General features: G+C 43.3%; 1 protein-coding gene across 2 annotated transcripts in view; it reads right to left on the bottom strand.

The window, feature by feature from the left end:
* Positions 1-346: 346 nt before the first annotated feature.
* The window catches only part of Zcchc4 (zinc finger CCHC-type containing 4), a 40,213-nt gene continuing 18,769 nt past the window's right edge, over positions 347-21,790 (bottom strand). The window contains exons 6-13 of one of the 2 annotated variants that reach the window (XM_021211003.1): positions 19,702-19,774; positions 17,035-17,185; positions 15,787-15,887; positions 8,676-8,797; positions 8,361-8,436; positions 6,145-6,196; positions 5,618-5,762; positions 347-1,368 (exon numbers count right to left, since the gene is read on the bottom strand). In XM_021211003.1, the coding sequence (XP_021066662.1) occupies positions 1,299-1,368; positions 5,618-5,762; positions 6,145-6,196; positions 8,361-8,436; positions 8,676-8,797; positions 15,787-15,887; positions 17,035-17,185; positions 19,702-19,774 (790 nt within the window). In that variant the 3' untranslated portion in view covers positions 347-1,298. Of the gene's footprint in view, positions 1,369-5,617; positions 5,763-6,144; positions 6,197-7,587; positions 7,650-8,360; positions 8,437-8,675; positions 8,798-15,786; positions 15,888-17,034; positions 17,186-19,701; positions 19,775-21,790 lie in introns of those variants that run through there. The other variant, XM_029545214.1, reaches the window with a different exon arrangement.

The raw sequence follows: 21,790 nt of genomic DNA, 5'->3' as shown, positions 1-21,790 counted from the left end.
GGAACTCACTTTGTAGACCAGGCTGGCCTCGAACTCAGAAATCCGCCTGCCTCTGCCTCCCAAGTGCTGGGATTAAAGGCATGCGCCACCACGCTCGGCTCTGCAATCACCATCTTAAACATTCATCCAACATGAGTGATCCCATAGCATCGGAAGACGAGTGAGGTGGGGAAAGGCACGTGCCCCCAAGTCTGACAACTCAGGCCAATCCCCATGGTGGGGAAGAGACTCCCAAGCTGTCCTCTGACTCTCACATACGTGCTGTGGCACACATGGGTACACACAGGCACACGTACAACTATCGATTGTAAAATGTTAAAAAAAATAGGAACAACAACGGAAAAAGTACTGAAAAATAAAGATTTAATAATAAAACAACAATTACAATCCTTTTATCTTTACAGCGTTTCAGTAACAATTTCCCCCACCATTTCTAGATAAAATCTCTATAAATAATTATATATGATACTTTCTGTTAAAAGAGTCTAGGGGTTTGCAACTTTTTTGTTTTGTTTTGTTTTTCGAGACAGGGTTTCTCTGTGTAGCCTTGGCTGTCCTGGAACTCACTCTGTAGACCAGGCTGGCCTTAAACTCAGAAATCCACCTGCCTCTGCTTCCCAAGTGCTGGGATTAAAGGCCTGCGCCACCACTGCCTGGCCGTGTCCAACTTTTGACACTGCAACATGACATCATCTGCAATGTTCCTACTCAAGGTCTGTGAGGACAAGTCATGACCAGAGTCTCACAAAAAGCCTCACAATGTATTAAGTGTGCTTCTGTCTCAATGTTAGGCCACATTCGTAGCTAACCTGGGGCACACGTGGCCAGTGGGCTGTGGACCAGATGTGCTTTAATGCATTACTTGGTCATTTAACAAGAAGAGTTTCATACCTAAAGTAAAACAGAAGCTCAACAGATACAAGGTAAAGTGCAGATTTCCATTTGCATTTCTATCCAGTATCGTAAGTAAACGGGTGTTGTACGTTCTCAGACAAAAGAGGCCAAAATCAAAACTGGTGAAGCGTTAGAGGGTGGAAAAGCGTGGAGAGAGTCGGGCAACCTGCTGCCTACAGAGGCAGTGAAGGGACACAGCCAGCAAATGCCACCTGCCCATTACCAGGCTTAGGAAGGGGTACACCTTTGAAAGCAGCTGGATTTAAGTCCACTGGCACGCGGAGGAAATGGCATCAAAGGTTGGACTATAAATCTTGCTTATTCTCAAGTCACTGGACATTTAGGAGCGAGGATATTGATGGGCCCTTTCCTCCTCTTCCTTCATCTTGGAGCGGATGTGTGATTCATGGATTGTCCTTTAGTGCCTCCCTTCTTATCTTATTACGTTTTCTTTGCTTCTGCTTTCTGACAGCTCTGAAAAGCAAGGTGCTAAATTATTTTATGGAATGAGCACAGTGAATTATGTAATTATGCTGAAGTTTAATTAACTGGCTATCCAAATAGGAAAATAGAAGACATGAAAGAATTTACTGTGGGGCAAGCATAAATCCCTGGTGTCCTAACCATGACGACAGGGAAAGAGACGGGCCTGATCACGCAAAAAATCGTTTCCGAAGACATTTCTTTAAAAGATGGTTACTACAGATTTAGAACAAGCTATTCAGTAGCCACACCAGTGAGCAGCCACACCAATGGGCTTGTCTCTTTGCTACATTTATCCTGCTCAACTCAGCACTTCCATTTCCAAATCCCTGAATTACATTTTTTTTTTTTTTTTTTTTAGAGAGGGATTAATACATGAGGCAGTCAGCAAGGGCAGAGAAATGAAACTGCACAACAGGAAAAGGAAAACTGAGCGCATTAAAGAGGCCCTTTCCTAAAGCCTCCAAGCTAATCTCCCTTCTTCTCGCAGGTGTAAAAGTGCCAACTAGCACCTCCAGGGATGCCTGACTTACAAGCTGTTCTAAACGACCAGGCTGGTACAGTCCGGCCCCTCTGCAACCAGCCACAGCAGACAGAACAGATCCTCTGCTCTGCTGCTCTCAGCACCAAGATGCTGCAGCCTGTGATGGGGAGAGTCCTGACTGCTTATTCACTCTCCACACTAGCAGAACCACGCCACTTGCCCTATGGAGGACTGTACTGGTGCACACACTGTGCCACTGGGCATACCTGGCAAAGGCCCTGACTATCTAGCAGTATCAGTTGTTGAGAGGCAGAAGCCATGACTCCTTCGAGCCAAACCAAGCTAGGCCCTCCCTCCTTGATCCTCCCAGGAGGAAACCTGGGAAAGGCCTCCGTGAGCAGCAAACGCTCCCCAGCTGGCCAAGGCTGGGCCTCATTTTCTGTTCCTTTAGCATAGGTTGTATTGGGTGCTGAAATACACAAAAGAATGGGCATGGTCTTGAAATTCAAGGAACTAGGAAACTACACTAGGTAAATGTTTCCCTAATTTTTTTTTTCAGGTAAAAAATCCTCAAGGCTATAGAAGTCCTAAATTCACCCAAGGACAGAGTGGCAGGGCCTGACTCTAGAGTCTGTGTTCAGCCTCGCCCGATAATGACTACTCAACTAGTAAAATGGCAGCCCTGCAGGATCACCCATGAACACCAGTTAGTTGAAGTTTTACTTGGCCACTCAGCAGAACTCTGATGATTTGTAGCTTCCATATTTTGTACTATGGACTAAGAATACCCACCAGCTCAAAATGAAAGTCACTTTATATTGTTTCTTTGCGCGTTACATAAACCTCTTCTCTCAACCAGTCATTTCCATAAGGTAGAAAGATTTCCTGATAAGTAAGGACTTACTTAGCAACTCTAATGGAGTAAAGTATAATCTAATAGAAAAGTCAATGAAGCCTTGTGTCTCTACTCAAATTTTAAATTTCTCTTCGTTTCATCTATTCATAAGTAGGATTAAAAATAAACCAGATTTCACTAGGGAATAAGCAGAAGAAAAGAATTTACAAAGCATTCCATTGTAAGGTATATAATGTAATCCAATGTAATGTACATAAACAAAACCTATGAACTGGGGTACTCTGGCTGAGTAAAATTACTCTTTTTAGTTTGCCTTAAAATTACGCTGACCTAGGATTTGTCCTCTACCTTCGGATTTATGTAACTGACGGAATGCGCTTTCACCACATGAGGGAGCCAGCACCATTCCAGTTCACATGTAAGGGAAAATTAACCATGGAAAAACAAACTACAAAAGACAGCTGTAAAATGCGTAGGACTGAAAGATCCTGCACCCCATGGCATGCTCAAATATCCTTAAAGTATTGCCATTTATAAAGAAGGGCATCTTGTCAGGGCTGGAGAGGTGGATGCCCTTACAGAGAGCCTGGGCCTGATTCCCAGCACCCATGTGGCAACTGTAACTATCTGTGACTCTAGTTCCAGGGCATCTTCTGGCCTCTGCAGACATCGAGCAGACACATGATCACACACATAATATGTACAGGCAAAACACTCATACATACAAAATAAAAATAACGTTCTTAAAATTTTTTGTCAGTTTCATTATGCAGGGGTGTTTGTTTCTGGGAGTTATTTTGGTTTTTGTTCTTTGTTTTTTGTTTGTTTGTTTGTTTTAGAGAGGGGTAACTGAGACAAGAAGAGTCCTCTGGCTGAAGAAAGCAACACTACCTGAGGATCATAGGCATACTGGACCACAAAGGATTTGCTCTTTGAATAAAAGTTGACAAAATCCAATACTGGAAGACAGTCTCTGCACCCCACCCCTGAAACAGAATGTCACTAAACACTCCAACAAAAGACTAGATTTTAAGGTTCCAGCAGGGCGTCATGACACCAGAGCCCTGGCTAACCAGGAACTCTGCCTGCCACTGCTTCCCCAGTGCTGTGATTTAAGGCACGCACCACAATGCCAGGCTAGACTTGCTTTTTCAACAGCAAACATACAAAGAGCTTATTGAGATAGCCTATAGTCCATTAGTAAACACCACCCCAGTGTGGTAGCACAGGCCTGTGTGCCCAGCGTGTGGGGGAACTCAATTTCCAGGCTAGCCTGAGCTATAGAGCAAAACTGTCTTAACACCAAAACTCACACCAATATTAAGATTCAGTTTTCATATACATTAATTCACAGAATTAAAGGCTGAGCATGTTAACTCCTGATTATACTCAAAATTGCACTGTAAATGATGCAACCATCCTAGACCAATAGGTAGATGGGCTATGTTTTGTTATTGGAGACTTCTAAGGGGAAAATTATAAAATGCATTTAATTAATTTTTAAAATTTATTCTTCTACCTTGAACTACTCAGTAGAAATAATTACAAAGTAAATTTATGAAAAAAAAAGTCTAAATAGGAAACATAGCTCAAGAGTTGGACATTAATGGAAAATGTCCTACTGGATTTAAACAAACAGATAAATAAGACAGACAATAACTATAATATAATCACAGCAGCTGAAGCTTCAAAAACCTCTCATATTATCTGTTCAGATGATAAGGAAATTTTTTACCATGATCTCAATTTTCACATAATGTTAAATTTAGCTATTTAGTAATCTGTAGGTAGTGTGAAGTACCAAGGTTCTATTTTTGTTTTATAATTTAAATCACTGAAACAAGAAGACATGATCCCTATCATCAATTTTAATTTTTTTAAAAAAGGCGTGTTCAGGGGGCTAGAGAGCTATCAGTGGCTTAGAGGCTGGGTTGCTCTTCCAGAGGACCCAGGTTCACTTCCAGCACCTTCATGAAAGCTCACAACTGTCTGTAGCTCCAGTTCCAGGGGATCCGATGGCCTCTTGTGAGCTCCTCAGACATCAGGCACTCATAGATGCCCAGACATCCATGCAGGCAAGCCACCCACACACAGTTAAAGGGGGCTGCTGGGCTGCTCTCTCCAGACATCCATGCAGGCAGGTCACCCACACACAGTTAAAGGGGGCTGCTGGGCTGCTCTATGGCATTAGTTCAGTTGGTCCTTTTGCCTAAACACGCTATAGTCACTGGACTCAGTTTACTCTGAGTTTTACTGTGCGTTATCAATGATAATGTTAGTAGGAGATGTGAAAACCATCATGAAAAAGAATATTTAAATATTTTTAAATATTTAAGTAAAAAGCATGCGTAAATGCTGATAGAATTTACAGAACTAACTAGTACTAACATAAATAAGGTGTACTTCAAATCTTGTGGCTGGTTTGCCCAGCTCATTTTAATTTGGCTAAAGAGTTCTAGGGGCAGTGTCTGAATCCCACATTAACCTGTGCTTCCAGTTACAAAGCCCTTTTCTGCTTTGGAATTCACGCTTTGCTGCTATAAAATGGAGTGCTCTTTCCACCAGGAATGCCTTCGCTATCTCCTCCTGCCAGCAGGTGTCTGCAGCTGACCAGCATGCAGAGCCTAGGAAGCATGGGGGATGTAGAGGTGCCCACTTCCCCCTGGATCCTGGCTGTCCTGTGTGTAAGCTGTCAAGGCTGGACTCCCTGATGCACACACTCTCTGCTTGCCATAGTGCCCGCCCTGCAATCCGCGGAAATCACATGGAATGCTGAGAGGAACAATTTAGCACTCTGAAAAATTCTGAGTCCTCTGAAAGCTTTGTACGTCTGTAGATTGCTCCTATGAAGCTTGACGTGAGCAATCTTTTTTTCCAGAAAGCAAAAGAATTCAACTAACTTGTTAGCTCTCCGAGAGGTGCCGATGTTAGGACAATTGCTGCGTTTGTGATCCAGCGCACCACAGATAAAGCAGCCATCTTTAGGCCCCGAACAGGAATGGTCTGGGAGTGCACAGCGATTGCAGCTATTACAATGGATCCAGGCTGTAAAAGAATGAAATCTTGTGGGTGACTTGCTTAGGTCATCTGAATTTGGCTAAAGAGATCAAGGGGCAGTGTTTGAATCCCACATCAACCCGTGTCTTCTGTTATAACTTAATAAATCCAACTCTTGCCCAGCATGTCATGACCTGGCAGCCATTGCCACAATACAGGCTGGCTGGGAGGCATAGAGTCCATGGAAGTAAGAAGCCAACAGCCACACTGACTGGCAGTCAGCAGCTCTCCCTGTGAGGGACATACACGCTGGTCATTATAAAAGTCAATGTCGGTCTCTACATTATTTTCTGAAAATAAAAATCCCATTTACATGAAAAGGACTCAAAAATGTTTTCCCAGGATCCCAAACACCAGGCCAAACACTTACAAGGCTTCACACACTTTTTGCAGAGAAAGCAATGGCTCCATTTCCTGCCGTCCTACAAAAACAAATTTTAAAATGTTCAATTTGTTGTAAAAGCCAAGTTCCACAATTAAAAATTAAAATGTCTTATTAAAATATGTGTAAATTATTCATTCCCTATTTCTTCCTTTCCTGGGTTTCACAATTAAATACTTTGATTTTAATTTATGCATTTCTCCACTTAACTCAAATGCCTCCTTGATGGGCCTCAATTTCCTTAACTATGAAACTAGATTTATCCAAATGATCTTGAAAATCCACTCCGCTTCAAGCCATCCAATCTTCACAAAGAAGGACGCAAATGAAAATTTCAAGAAAATTAATGATTCCATAATTTTAGGTTATCTATACTACATAGTCCTTAATGAAATTCATATTTGAGAGCTTCGTGTAATTTAGAGAGATAGATTACAGGTTACTATTTGAGTAATTTTTTAACTGTGAAATAAAGCACACCTAGAAAAGAACATTCAACACATGTGCACTTTTTGGATATTAAAGCAACTTCTGGTCAGGAACTGGGGCCCTTTGAACCCCCAGAAATCTGCAGCACGGCCTCCACTGCAGCCTTCATCCATTCTGGTTTGAGGCCCTTGTTTCCCTATTCTTATTTTTCCACCCATGTGCACATTTCTAAACAAGTTTTGTTTCGGTTTTACACTTTATACGACCTGGGCATAATACAGACCATTTCTAAACTAACAGTTACATGAAGATGAACTTTTCTTTGGAAAATAATTTGTGCTGTTTAACCAAGCTAAACTCCATACGTTCTTTCTGATGAGGCTCAGTGAAAATGAATGAGGGGGCTGGAAGGCCATTCTACCTTCCTGACAAGCAGCAGGGTGCTCACTCAGAACTGCCCAAAGCTGGACGCAAGCAAGATGTCCTCCATGGGGTGAATGGTTACAAACTGAGATATTTCCTGACAATGGGAAGTCATTATCAGGAATGAGCCATTTAGAAACAGAACGACAGACAGGAGCTTTAAATGGCCATTTCAAGTGAGAAAAGCCAGTCTGAAAAGCAGTTACACATACTGTGTGACTCCAGTATTATGACTTTCTGGAAAAGACAAAACTATAGAGACAGTAAAAAGACCAGTGTTTCGAGGTTAGGGAAGGGTGACCAAGCAGTAAGCAGAAGACTTTCAGGGAACACAGTGAAGTGACTCTGAAGCCACAGTGACAGAAGCAGGACATGATATACTCAACCAGTCCAAAGAACACACAGCCCCAAAGTGAACCTCAGAGTAAAACATGAACTCATCAACTGTCACACAAGGTATGCTCCAATCCAGGACACCAATGAGAGAAAGCTGTGCACAGGGACGGGGATAGGAAGCGTATCTCAGTACCTTCTGCTTCACTGTGCTGCGAATCTAAAACACTTTCAAACACAAAGGCCCTTAGGAAAAAGCACAAGAGCTAAACCCATCAACAGGAGGCAGATCCCTTGTTCTGGAGCAGCTGTAAAAGAGCAGAGAGTAACCATGCCTACCTCAGGGGCTATTCTGAGAACTAAATGTGTTTGTTAACCCGTGCAGAGCTCTTAGAAACAAGGCCAGCACATAAAACGTGCACAGTGCATGTTACTAACCATTACTTCATCAGAACAGCAATGGCATCTAATGGTCCAAAGCCTGATTTGAAACATCATAATTTTACCCTTAACAGACATATAAATTCAGCACTTAGTGCCTTATTTGAAACACTCTTCGTAAGTACCATATGAAAATGATTGAAATAGCTATTTACGGTGATGAAAGAAATTAAGTACTTTAAAAAAACCTGTTTTAGGGCTGGAGAGATAGCTCAGTAGTAAAGGCATTCATCACCAAGCCTGATGACCCGAATTGCATTCACAGAACCCATATGGTGAAAGGAGAGAACTGTCTCCTGCAAGTTGTCCTCTGACTTCCATACGTGTGCCATGGCTCACATGTGCCTACACACACACACACACACACACACACACACACACACTCCTTTCATGCACAAAATAAGATTCTTTTTAAAAGCCTGCTGAATCTATAATTAGAATAAAATACTACTGTATTAAGGCTAGGCGGAAATATAATACACATGAATTCAAGTATTAACATTATAAAAGTGATAAAACTAACAAATTAACATAAAACAATCCCTTCCATAAAAATGGATGACATAAGAGAACTATACCTTGGACGTGCAAGAATTACAATGCACACAGTGCTGGTTCTCACGAGAGACATATCTCTGACAGAGGGAGCAAAATCTAAAGAGAGAAACAGGGAAATGAGCTGCAAGTGTTCATTGAGATTCACAGAACTGACAAAAGCAAACAGGATACTTGCTCCAAAAATTGGAGGTAATCAGTATTCAATTCAGTATGAAATTATGGACCAAATCTGAGGGTAATATAAGAACCACATGATTCACTATTTGAAAGCATTTTACTGTTAGGTACATAGAAGTGAATTTTCAGGTGACTTGGGAAGTTCAAAGTGCTCTCACCTGTACCCTTCCTCTGATGGAAGGATTATTTTGTTGGGTGGAATGTTGGTGAAAATTCGGACAGGAGACTGTCTTCGACCTGTCTTTCCATGTTTGTAAAGCGCATGATTATCATAATCTACCTAGAAAGTAGAAAGAAAATTCACTCAAATGAGTCTACATTCACTAAGCTCCTTTAACCAATAAACAAACAAACTGATGCCAAGACACAGGCTGAGGTACTCCAGCAGGGAGTAAGAAAGTCCTGAAAGCAAGCTTACTTGCCGCCAACCTCAGGAGGCCCCTAGAACAATGGCATTGCATTACAACAAGGGAAAGATGTGTTATGTCACACTCATGTTGGTGGATCATGGGAATGACGCTAACTTTATCTAAAAGGCTACATAACAAAGTCTATTTTGTAACTAAAGCTTTATTTCTGATGCTAACCACAGGCTTTGTTTGAAGATGTATGCTGGTGTCACTGAGATGTTCCACTTTCTGAGAGAAAAGCTTGCCATTCAGCTGGCCACATCAAAGTGCGGTCTCCACCTAGCCCTCTACTCAGACTGCCCTTGCACTCTCGTATGAACAGCGGTTTCCGATCAGATCATGGCTGTCACTTACCTGTTAGATGTTCACAGACAATCTGGGGAATGTTTTTTAGCTGTAAAAGGAGGTCATGGATCTTGACCTTGAGAGCTACAGTGAGGGGTCAACACTTAGTCCAGAGTCTGGCTGCCACGAGGCAGGAAGATGGAGATGAAGGAGTCTACCCTTGGTTCTGTATCCTGCAGTGACCCTTCCAAACACTGACCTCCCTGGACATCTGAACTTGTGATGTCAGCGTTTATTTTCAAAGTGAGGCCAACAAGCATTGTCTTATATTCCTAAATCCCCTGTCCTGTATGCTAGTATCCATATACACTCTCAGGCTGTTGTGAATCCCCTTAGCTAATAACCTGTCTTTCTTTAGATCAATAATACTCAAAAAGGGATCAACAACACCAACATTACCGGGATGGATCCTGTTAGAAATGCAAGTTCCTACCTAGCGTACCCCTGCTATCTCAGACACCTTGGCAGTGGGGCCCAGCAGTATGTTTTAGCACGCCCTCCTCACATGCTCACATTTGAGAACCACTGCTTTAGAACCTCCTCAAGAATACCACGACAGTTAGGAGCTCAGGACCAGTGGATCCTAACATCCACCTAAGATGCCATGAAGGCTTTTCATTAGATGCGAAGATACACTTAGGAAGCGGGAATGGACCAGGCTTACAAGCTGGCTATTAAGTAAGTGAAGCACAAACAAGAAGGGAAACCATGACAGGGAGACGGGCTTTTCTTAAAAACAATTTTTAAAATATATTCTTAGTCCCAGCACTCAGAAGGCAGAGGAAGACAGATCTTTGTGAGTTTGAGGCCAGCCTGGCCTACAGAGCAAGTTCTAGGACAACCAGGGCTACACAGAGAAACCCTGTCTCAAAACAAAACAAAACGAGTATTTTTAGACTATACATATATGTATACAAAGCATCTTGAGCATGTCCTACCAAACTCCCTTTCCCATTTCCTCTGACCCCACTCCAATGCTTCCTCTCCCCACTTTCATGTCCTTTAAAAGGACATGGGCGTATATATGTGCGTGTGTGTATGTACAGATACATATATCTCCATCCCTCTGAGTCTCTGAGTCTAATTAGAGTTACCAGCATGTGCATGGGTGTGGGCGGTCACTCAGCACGGACAACCTACCAGCAACCGCACCTTAGAAGAAACCTTGCATTGCCTCTTCCAGCAGCTTTCAGCTGTCAACAGCTCCTCAGCTAGGGGTGGAGCCCCACTCTTCACCCTCCCACCCAGGGTAGGATGTGGACAGGTACTGCACAGGGAATCATAACTGCTGCGAGTTTGTAAATGCTTTGGTTCCGTCCCATCCAGAATGTGGCATTCACAGTGTGCCTCCCCATCCTGACTCTGGCATTCCTTTTACTCCTTCTTCCATGATGTTTCTTGAGCCTTGAGGATGTTGATACAAATATCCCGTCTCCATGGAGTCAGAGAGAAAGTGCAGGAGTGATTCTGACCCAAATACATTGTGTACATGAAGGAGATTCTCAAAGAATACATTTAAAAAGTTCCATCGGGGATGAGCACTCAACAGTCACTTATCCTCCACGCTCCATCCAAACTGTAAGAGTCAAGCTTCTGATGGCAGACTGCTCGACTCTCCATGGCTCCGGTTTAACCCAGTATTACCAGATTTACACGTAAATGCATTCACTAAGGCTCAGACTGCAGCAGTGAGAAACAGCTGAGCAGCTGAGCTGAGGGAAGGCAAGGCACAAGAGAAAGTCCCAAGGGTTTCTGATGGGCCACCAGCCAGCAGGGGCATCTGCCCCCAGTCATGCCTTGACTCCCATGTAGGCTGGCAGGAGGCCTCTACACATGTGCAGTATCCCAACAAGGAAAGACTTAGTTAAGGTCCCATTTGCAGCCCTTCGTTCAGTCCCCAAATTTTAAGAGAGACACTGATAAAACCTGCTCATTTCTACTGAAAATAATAGCAATGAATAGGATTTATAGTTTAACAAATTGGGGGTGTTTGTTCAGAAAAGACTGGGAGGAACTGACAGCTAGTTCATAACTAAAGGAGGATCATATGGAATAGAAATTAGACTTATCCTTTATTGCCTCGGAGAACAGAACCAGGAGCAATGGTTAGGAGTTAATGGGGAGCATATTTTATCTCAATATGAGAAAATTCTCTAACGATTAGAGCTATTAAATAAATTGAGTTGCCTTGTAAGGCTTTAGGACTCTGTGCCCCGACAGCATCCGAGTGAGGCTGGATGAGAACTTGTCATGAATTCAGCAGAGGGGATTATTATACTGGGAAGTCAGCCCAGGTTACCTCTACGTTTCTTTCCAACTTTCAAAAATCCTATGAATATATGTTACCTATTAGAGGCAAGACACAAAAATGGATTTTACTTTTAAAAAAAATCAACCTAAAATAGTAGTTTAAGTAGTTTTCTTTTGAAGAGATTTCAATTTATAATGTTTCCCTTGTGCACTCCTTTGTGGAGTAGAATATATGTGGTACCTTATTAAATTCAACAAAAGATATTTTGCACATAAACTTATGAGTGTCATAAGAAAAGCCACTCTTCCCACGAGACTCTGCTGCAACTTTGAATCGCTGGAGAGTTAGAATGTGGGAGGATGTCTACTGCATGGGACACTCCGCGCCACAGCAGCAGATGGAGGGGCAGCTTCTTTATGGTTTCCCAAGGAGATGGAGAACTCGCGTGTCAGGAAGGTGGCTGATTGCTCGATTTTGCATAACCTAATTGAGATTATTATTATTTTTAAATGCGGGTTTGTTGTGCTAATTAACTATAAACATATGGTATGTAAAACACATGCTGCTAGAGTAAATTAATGTACCTCTAACATACATCCATATTTCATAGCTTCATCCACACAAATAAACCTCCCGTGGAAGTGCTGTAAAGCAAACACAATTTTGCAAATTGCCTATCGCTACTGCTAGAGCTGATCCACCATGCTCCCGTCATTATCCCTGACATCTCACTCACAATGATGATGAGAGGCATTTTCAAACAGAAAATTTCTCCCACAGAACTGATTAATGTGATGAAGTACTGTATAGAAATGAGGGAAAGCACAAAATCTCTGCAGTTCCCAACTTTTAATTTGAGCCATACGCAAATGTCTTCTGCAGCGTGAGCCTGAACAGAGTTGGATGGAGACCGAGGAGTTAGAGCACGAACTTTGCACCTACTACATTCCAGACAGTATGCCAGGCCGCATTAGCCTTTGCACAGCTCTCTGAGGACTATGTGCTGTGTGGTCATACTAAGGTTTCAAGACTGCCTGGGCTCTACCAACCAGCCCCGCAACCACAATCGGCCACACAGCCTTCAAAGCCAGATTCAGAATTTCCAAGCAGACTGCGCCCCCTATTCAACACTTACTGAGTCTTTATTACACACCGAGTTCCAAGAATTTGGTTGCCATCTTGTAATATTCAACAATTGCCCCAAATTCCTATCAAAATATCTTTTCAACTGTAAAAATAAGCTAAAAAGGGTTTCCTACACAGGCTGATTATACAAAAAAAAGGTTAGCTTTGACAAAGCAAACAGCTCTACTTTCAACACGCAAGGTGTATTCCAAGTTAAGAAGACATGAAGTCTAGAGAGAGCATTGCAGGAGGGTGGGGGTGTGAAGCCATCTCAATGGTCTGTGCTAACCACATGAACGCTGTCACTCCAGTCCTTGCTCCTAGCCCCTCAGCCTGGGGCAGACATCACTAATCAGTCTTGTGAGCTCGCCCTGTGAGCCTGGCATTCTCTGAACAAGTCTAGGGCGTGGCTAGAATGAGTCTCAGCACTTCAAGGGAAGCCCCTGCCACGCCTCTGCTCTGCTAAGCATTTACTTTGTAGGTGAGACCAGAAGACCAGCCCTAATCACACTGCTCTACAGACAGTGCTGGGACTCAGGACTTCTAACTTGAAATTGGAACTCTCCTCCTCCTTATCTGCCCTCAATAAAGACGCAGCTGATCACTCTTTCACTGTCTGCTTATCAAGCTCACTACCCTCGTAGTATGTGTGTCAGGAAGATTTGCAGCACGTGAGCCTTCCTCTTCCCTGAACAGTATCCTCCCTGCCCCTACAACAAGACTCAGTGATTGTGGTATTGTTAGCTTTTTTTTTTTTTTTTTTTTTTTACTGTACTGTGGCTTTAAGTCTTACTGAGGCTTTGGTGATGGTGGAGGAAGGGGTCAGAGCTATGCAGAAAGATCTGTACTGGACGACAGAGGGCATTCAGTTTCATTTTGGTTTGTCTGTGGTGCTGGGGGTTGAACCCGAGACCTTGGGCATGGCTATGTTCTGTCTCTGAGACCTCGGGCATGGCTATGTTGTCTCCAGATCTCATTCTCCTCCTTCCTCTTCTGAGTGACTGGCTTTTGCTTTGCTCCCAATCAGACAGTCATGATCTAACCTCAACATTTTTTTTTAATAAAACAGTGAATTGTACAATTATTTCCAGTAAGCTTCGGCTGTCAACTATTCCCCAAAGCCCTTTCCTGATGATACAGGCAGGCCAAGAAAATGACATGTAAGTGCCAACTCCACACTAACATCATTTGCCTGCCCTGTAAAACAGTTGTCTTCTTTTGCCCTAACATCATTTCAAATTCTTGCCACTTCTGTACATGCAGATGCAACTGTCTTCCAGGAAACCCGCGCTAACCAATGTTAAGGTCTGAGGTGTACAAAAAAAAAAAAAAGGTGGATAAAAAGTTCTGCCCTGCCTTGGACCTACCTGATGATCATGTGGACAACAGCCTGGCCTCTACAAGGACTGGGGTGCCCCTTTCCATACATTACCCCAAGAGACATATGTGTTAGCACACATCATTCATCATCACTATTATTACCATCATCATATTCATTTAACAGAGAAGCGGTGCCTCAGAGAGGTTAAGCAGCTGAGCTGAGACTGAAACCCAGACCTCTCACCACTAGAGATTGTGGTCTTTCTCATTCAATTCATATGGAATACATGGACACTACTGTGTGCCGACCATCACAGGAGGGCACTACTTCTCCCAAAGGAAGCAGGCGCCACTGGAGCCTGGAGCCAGTTTAGTTAGCTCACATCCTCAGACTAAGTCAGCTGCATATGCACTGCAAATGCCAACGCTAGAAGCAGCCCTCCCTCAAAGAGAAAAAAACCCTGCAAGCTTGAAAAGGAGGGTAAACCGCTGTGGAAGGAAGGACTCGTGATGTGGGGTATGCTTTACCTACAAGTCAAGGTGAAAATGGCTTACACTACTCACTTTTTGGAAAGGACACTCTTATGGTTCAACCTCCATAGAAAAGCCATCGCAAATGAGAAAATAATCCTAGTTTTCAAAGTCTATACTGTGGAAGCCACGGAAAAATGCTATGGATTAGAGATGCTTACAGCAGTTTCATTATAGTACCTTAAAGACAGAAGAAACATAGGAAGGAAAGGGCAGCACAGCCAGCTAAGGAAGTAAATTATTAAATAAAGATTATGTAGCTACCTTTAAAAGTATATACTTATAGGAAACGGAGAAGATTTCAATAAAGTCTCTTAAGCTGGCTGAAAACAAGGTAAAAAATGTAAATTAATGCTTGCTTTCCGCAGCAGCAGCAGCACAGGTGTGGTCTCCCCTACACTGCTAACTAGCACCACTTCAACACATTCTTCACAATGGCATATGCCTTTGAGAGTGGGCAGTTGTACCTTCTTGCAACAACTGGTAAAGATGCTTACAATGTGAGGGCTGAAAAACTTCAGTCACTCAACTCCTCAGAAATCACAAAAGGAAAAATGCCTTTGCAAAAAGAAGGAACAGTTCCACTTGGTGGCCACACTGAATAATGGTAACAACAGGGTTGGTTAACTTTAGAACCCAAGGCAAGCAGTAAGTTGAGTGGAACTACCTGGGCTTTGGCTGTGTCCCATCTCTGGCAGTGCCAAGAAGGCTGCTCACTCCAGTGGGCCAGCACACTCACACACTGTCATCTCTGCCTCTTTAGACGCCGCACAGAAGGTAGCATGCCCCTTTAAAGCTCTTAGCATCCTTGAGTGACACACGGGAAAGGACACAAGACTTTCCACCAACCAGAAAGGGTGATTTACTCTCCTCTAACCTGTGAGCAGAACAAAGCCACACCCACACTGGTGGTCCTGGGGGCTGGTGCTGATGAAAGCAGAGACTAGTTGACCTAAACACCCAGCTGCATCCTGCAGTCACCTGGGACACTTGAGAAGCTATTTTCTCTTGGGGCTGTACTCTGGTTTTGTTTGACAAGTGGGTTTTTGTTATTGTTTGGGCTTTTTTGTCATTTTTAATTGTGTATACTCAAGAATCTACAGCTTTAGCAAGTACCCTAGAAGCTGGAGACATTAGGAGCCAGGGACTATTCCATACACAGTATAGTTTAGTTGCTGATATACTTCAAAACATGTTAATTTACTAAAATCAAAGATTAGCCTTATCAGAACATTCCAGCAGCATATCCATTCCCCAAGCACGCCAGAAGACAGGCCGTGACTGTACCTGGTAATCCAGCATGCAGAAGCTCGGGAAAAACTGACGAATCCGTGATTCAAAAAAATAGGGAAAAATCCAGAAAATGGGCAGTTCTTTGTGGCTGTCATCTAAACAGATCACACAGGGGAAAAAAAAATAAAATATAAATAAGGAAACTAAAATAAGAAAGTGATTCTAAAACCAAAACTAAAATCTTCAGTAGAGTTTCAGTTGGTCCACAGTGCCCTTATCACACAGAAAGGGATGCTTGCGACAGTGCCATCCTACCTTGACCTTTTGCAAAGGTCAACTGAAATACTACATGGCTAGACTACATGGCTATAACAAAGCACTGGCTTTTCTGATGCTGATTAGTGATCTTAAGAGCAGCACGTAAGTAAATAAGTCATGTTTAACAATGAGCCATGTTTCAGAATTCCTCTAACTCTGTCCCTTGAGGCATACTACCTCCATGGCTCAGTTTGTGGAGAAGCCTGGCCACCCCCAGCCACTCATGTAATTTGTCAGCTCACAGGCCAGAAGCTTCATCTAAAAGGGAATGTCCTTACTAATGGGATAATTGTACCTAACACTTAGAAGTCACAAGCCACTTCAAATTGAACAAATGTCTCTGTAAGATTGGCCAGTGGGTATTTTCTTGACTAATGATTGATACGGGACAGAGCCCACTCTGGGTAGTGCCACTCCGGGGCTGGTGGCCATGAGCAGGCCGAGGAAGCCATGGGAAGCAAGCCAATAGGCAGCACCCTCCATGGCCTCTGCATCAGCTCCTGCCTCCAGGTTCTGACTTGGCTTCCCTCCATGGACTATGACTCAGGCCGTGTAAGCCAAATAAACCTTTCTTGCCCAAGGTGCTTTTGGTCATGGACTTTATCACAACAAGAGGAAGGCTTTAGGGATAGGAGACACAGCTCATTATCTATTCTTAGCATCCAAATATACCTGCGCACAGCAGCCACTCATTGAGTGCTTTGAACAAATGACAGCAGTTCACTGTTGTACTTCATAGTGCTCCACAATCTTATAACCATGTTCCTGAGAAGCCATTTAAAAAGCATGACTAGGGTAAGAGGCAGTGTCCCATGGTCATGAAGTTTGCCATCATCCAAGCAAATGTGCTTTTATAGAGAGCCCAGAGCTGCACACTCTGTGACTGCTGGGCTTGGCTAGTGTTGACAGGAAGCAGAAGCAGACACATAAACACGAGCTCATTTTGCAGTAATTAACAAAAAAATAAATAAATAAAAAGGGCACCTTGGCTTTGACCTTCTTTCCACATAGCAATTAACTTCTTGAATGTAACAGCCAGAGGTTCCACCAAGCCGCCAAAGGGAGGGTCTGTCACCATCATCACCCCCTTGCCTTCCTCTTCCTGTAAGAACTTCTTGCACACTTCAAGGGCAGCCTATAACAAATAAAACGTCATTTCTAAATTAGAACCAGAGACAGGCCCTTTATCCTATTGGGAGAACACATTAAGCCTGGTCTCACTCAGGACTGGAAACGTCACCAAGTCACCCTGCCGCTGCAGAGTCCCTCAGTGACATCCTAAGTCTCTCTTAGTCACTCCCGTCAGATTTTATCTTTGGGTTCCTTGATAAGCAGGTTTTTAAATTGCAAATTCAAATACCATCACTATCAGACAACTCCACATTTCAAATAGTTAAATTAAAAAACTAAATTTAGTAACCCAAAAGGAGAAAGCCGTCACCCGTGAAAACAACCTACACATTCAGTCCAACAAACAGGGACAGGGGGTGGTGCTGAGCCCCGAGGACACAGGGAGGAATCGGCTTGGGTTTGCCACTTGAGAGTCTTGTCCACTGCCACAAGCTCTGCTTAGTAAGTGCTGTGAGTCAGCAGGCAAGCTCGAACACACTACGGAAACAGCAGGCGTATTTGCACATGCATAGCAAGTACATAAGGGAAGTTTACAAATGGCAAAAACCCACCTGGTCCGGGAACCTGTGCCAGTAACACACTTCCCCACCAGGCTGCCAGCGTTTCCAGAAGCTGCCAAACTACCAGCAGCTAGGACATTTATCAGCTTCCGCTTTGGATGCAGTTAACAGGAGGCACATCTATCATAGTATCACTCGTCTACTGACTTGGAAGAAGTGTGCAAATCAACACCTTCGGTATTCAAATAACACAAGGTTTTCAAGTTAAGAAGAACTTTAGACATTACACAGGCCGCCAATGCAGCATCAAGGATGCAAACCCACTTCCTTCATCCTAACCCTAGGCTCACCCCCACACTCCCACACCCCCAACCCCCATTCCTCGCCCCACCCACTCCCATTTCCAATAGACCTCACTCCTCTCCCGGCCCCTCTGCTCTTCACAATGGTCCACAGAGCAGGCCGGCCTTGACTTCCAGCCGGGCATGGCTGCAGAGTCTGACTCCTGCCCTCTCCCTCCACTATCCTAGCTGTGAAAAGTGCCTGGCCCACTGTCAGGTGACCTCAGCTCTCCTCCACAGGACCCCAACCAGTTGTCAAATGCAGGGATTCCCAATGATGCCCTGTGGGAACAGTGGCACACACCTAACTCTAACCTCTGTTCGTCTCAATCCTTGCTCGGTATTGGCAGCTTTCCTGGCTGAGAGCCACTCAACTCAATGGCAAATTGATCCCCATGAGTGGAAAAATAGGTTTGCTACATCACAAGACTCATTTTCAACCCTAAGCAATAACTCAGTATTGGTGTTCACTTCCTGAAAGCTCTGTTGTCATTGTGTTTGGTTTTCACTACATCATTAGCTAATACCGCAAAGGACACTACAGAAGAAGCAGGGATCGCAGTTTTACAACGACCCTGGGTAGTTTTTACACCATTCCTGGTAGTTTCCAGACACCTCTAATCAACCTCCCCATCAGCTGTGACTATTTGGCTAATTACAAATTAGACTCCATGACTAATAGCTTCAGTTAGGAACAGACACATAGGTGGTATGATCCATTTCTCCTCAGTGACATTTTCAGTATCACCTTGAAAGTTGCATTTTCCTCCCAAACAACTTCTGCTTTGTTAAAGAGTTTGTTTGTTCATTCATTCATTCATTCATTCATTCATTCATTCATTCATTCATTCATTCACATATTTATCTTAGTTTGTAGCTTTGGCTGCCTGGAACTTGTAGATGAGATCTGCCTGCCTCTGCCTCCTGCATATGAAGATTAAAGGCATGGATACCACATGGTACTCTAACTTACTGTTTTAAAAAACAAAAACAAAAAACCTTTAGGTTCAAGGAAAAGGGTAAGGTACAGAAATATGCATTTAATTACAGTATGGCAGGAAACAAAGGAGAATCTGGCCTTGTTAGGAGTTCAGGGGAGGCTGGAGGACGTTATTCGGAACAGAGCTTTGAAATTAACAAAGGACAGAAGCCAGGGGACCAGCAGGAGCAAAGGGCCTGTGTGGTCAATGGACTAGCTGAAGGTACACACCATGCATCTTGAACACAAACAGCAAGGCGGAGAACAAGGACAGGAAAGGTTAACAGAGGTCAGGTCACATGGAGCCCTGTGGGGGTGCCATGTGGGCACTCGGAAGGCAGAGGCATGAAGTGCCCCTGACGTCTGAGGCCAAGCAAACCTACTGAACACAGAGAGCTCCAGGCGAGGTGGGCTACAAGTAGGATCCTGTCTGAAGGAGACCAGCAAAGGGGAAGAAAGACTCCTCCAGTTGCTCAATAAATAACCAGTGGAGGGGAGGGGTAACTCAGCAGCAGCACATTTGCCTGGCACACATGAGGCCCTAAATCCAATCCCCACCGCCACTAAACAAAACGGACAAAAAAAAGGAAAAATAAGCACTAAAAAAATGATATAAAACCAGTAACAACAACGAAAAAGGTACTCCTGAATTTGTTAATCAACACTAACAGACAAAAGAGATGATGGTCGTAAGTCTTACCTTTCCATCAAAGAAATGATGGTTGAACATGTTATAGTGGCAAAAGCTTCCGTCCAGGTAAAACTGTGAATATCTGTAAAATAATTCATTACCAAGTGACGTGCCCAGGCACATACGGACAGTAAATAAACAGACACTAAACTAGAAACTACAAAGTCACATTTTGATTAAATACATTTCATCATCCTTTGCTTTTTAAAAATAAAGAATACTTTACAATAACTTAAGGGCATATGTAACAGTGCATATTGAATTGATTTTCCCAAGTAGGCCAATACCAAACCCAAAGGCTAATCATACATAAAAGATACAGGTTCCAAGTGGGCTGGTGGTCCCGGCCTGTAAGCCCAGTTATCTGGGAGGTTGACAAGGAGGACTGTCAGGTCAGAGGCAGCTTGGGCTAACGAGTGAGTCAAGGGCGACTTGGTAAGACCCTGTGTCAAGTGAAGGGTGAAGGCTGAGAACGCAGCTCAGGGAGCGAGCACTTGCTGAGGTCCTATGTTCAACTCTCTGAACTACAACACCAGCAACAAAAGACAGACTTGGGGAAAAAAAATCTGATGTTTCTTTATTTATATGAATATACTGTAGCTGTCTTCAGACACACCACAAGAGGGCATCAGATCCCATTATAGATAGATGGTTGTGAGCCACTATGTGGTTGCTGGGAATTGAACTCAGGACCTCTGGAAGAGCACTCAGTGCTCTTAACAGCTGAGCCATCTCTCCTTCCCCAAGACACATATTCTTATGGACCAAAACACCACACACAAACTGGGCTACAAGGCATATTATGCAATTCAAGTTTGCAGAGTGTTTATAATTTAAATAAGTCTCTCCCAATTAACAGTTTCTTAAGATCTTACTTTTGACTACAAGTGTATGCCTGTGTCTACATGTGGGTGTGTGTACATGAGTGTAAGATACCTGCAGGGTGTCTAGCCTCTGGAGCTAGAATTACCTGTGTTTGTGAGGAGCCTGATGTGGGTGCTGGCAAACAGTCACTCGGTTCTCTGAGAGAGCAGCATGTATTCTCCCGAGCCATCTCTCTAGCCCCTCAGGGTTAGAATTTTAAGGAAATACTAAGTCAACATTTCTGCTCAACAGCTCTTAGTCTCCTGTGATTAAACACCCACACACCCACACACACAACATACACACATTCTCTCATACACACTGCACAAAAGCACTTAATGAAAGTTTTCCTTGTCTAATGCAAATTAGTTTAATAAAATATATTTCTCAATATAATACTGAAAGAAGTATGAACATTTAGTGTTTGCTGAATTTGTGCCAGGAGAGAGGAATATTTATTTACTGAGTGAATTATTCTATTTTAACTACTACTTTAAAACACCATCAAAACTGAGTGAGAGTGCCAGCTTTAGAAATTAGCATTTTATAATCTTTTTTCCCCTAATTTGCTATGAAATACTCATACCACACAATGGCTTGAGTTTATATTTACTTGACTATGTAGAAGACTGAATCCTCCATTTCCCAGCTGAACTATGTCTCCTCATCTGTGCACCTGTGCCTTGCTGTCTTCATTGCTGTGTTTCCTGAGGTTTTTACACAGAAACTTTAAAAAATCTTGAGCTTTGCCTGTCTTATTATAAATAAATCACATATGGACCATGCCATCCTACTGGAAAGATCTGAAAAATTAAAATTAAAAATCAGGAAGTTGCCAGGCAGTGGTGGTGCACACCTTTAATCCCAGCACTTGGGAGGCAGAAGCAGGTGGATTTCTGAGTTCAAGGCCAGTCTGGTCTACAGAGTGAGTTCCAGGACAGCCAGGGCTACACATAGAAACCCTGTCTCAAAAAACCAACCCCCCCCCCCCAAATTCAGAAACTCAGCCTTCTACAACCTCTTGGAAAAACCATGGTAGTGACATTGCACCTGGACTCTATCACTGTATGTAACGGATCAGCCACCCAGGGCAAGTATCTTACAGCCTCTTCTCAGTCCACAATGGTAAGAGCACAAGCTCTGTGGTCCAGGTTCAAACTCTGAACCCTTGTGTACTGTGTAGCCTTAGGAAGTCAGTCAGTCAGCCTTTTTTTTTTTTTTTTTTTTTTTTTTT

The sequence above is a fragment of the Mus pahari genome, chromosome 13, assembly GCF_900095145.1.
Source record: "Mus pahari chromosome 13, PAHARI_EIJ_v1.1, whole genome shotgun sequence".
Classification (NCBI taxonomy): domain Eukaryota; kingdom Metazoa; phylum Chordata; class Mammalia; order Rodentia; family Muridae; genus Mus; species Mus pahari.
This window is presented reverse-complemented; position numbering and strand designations above follow the sequence as displayed.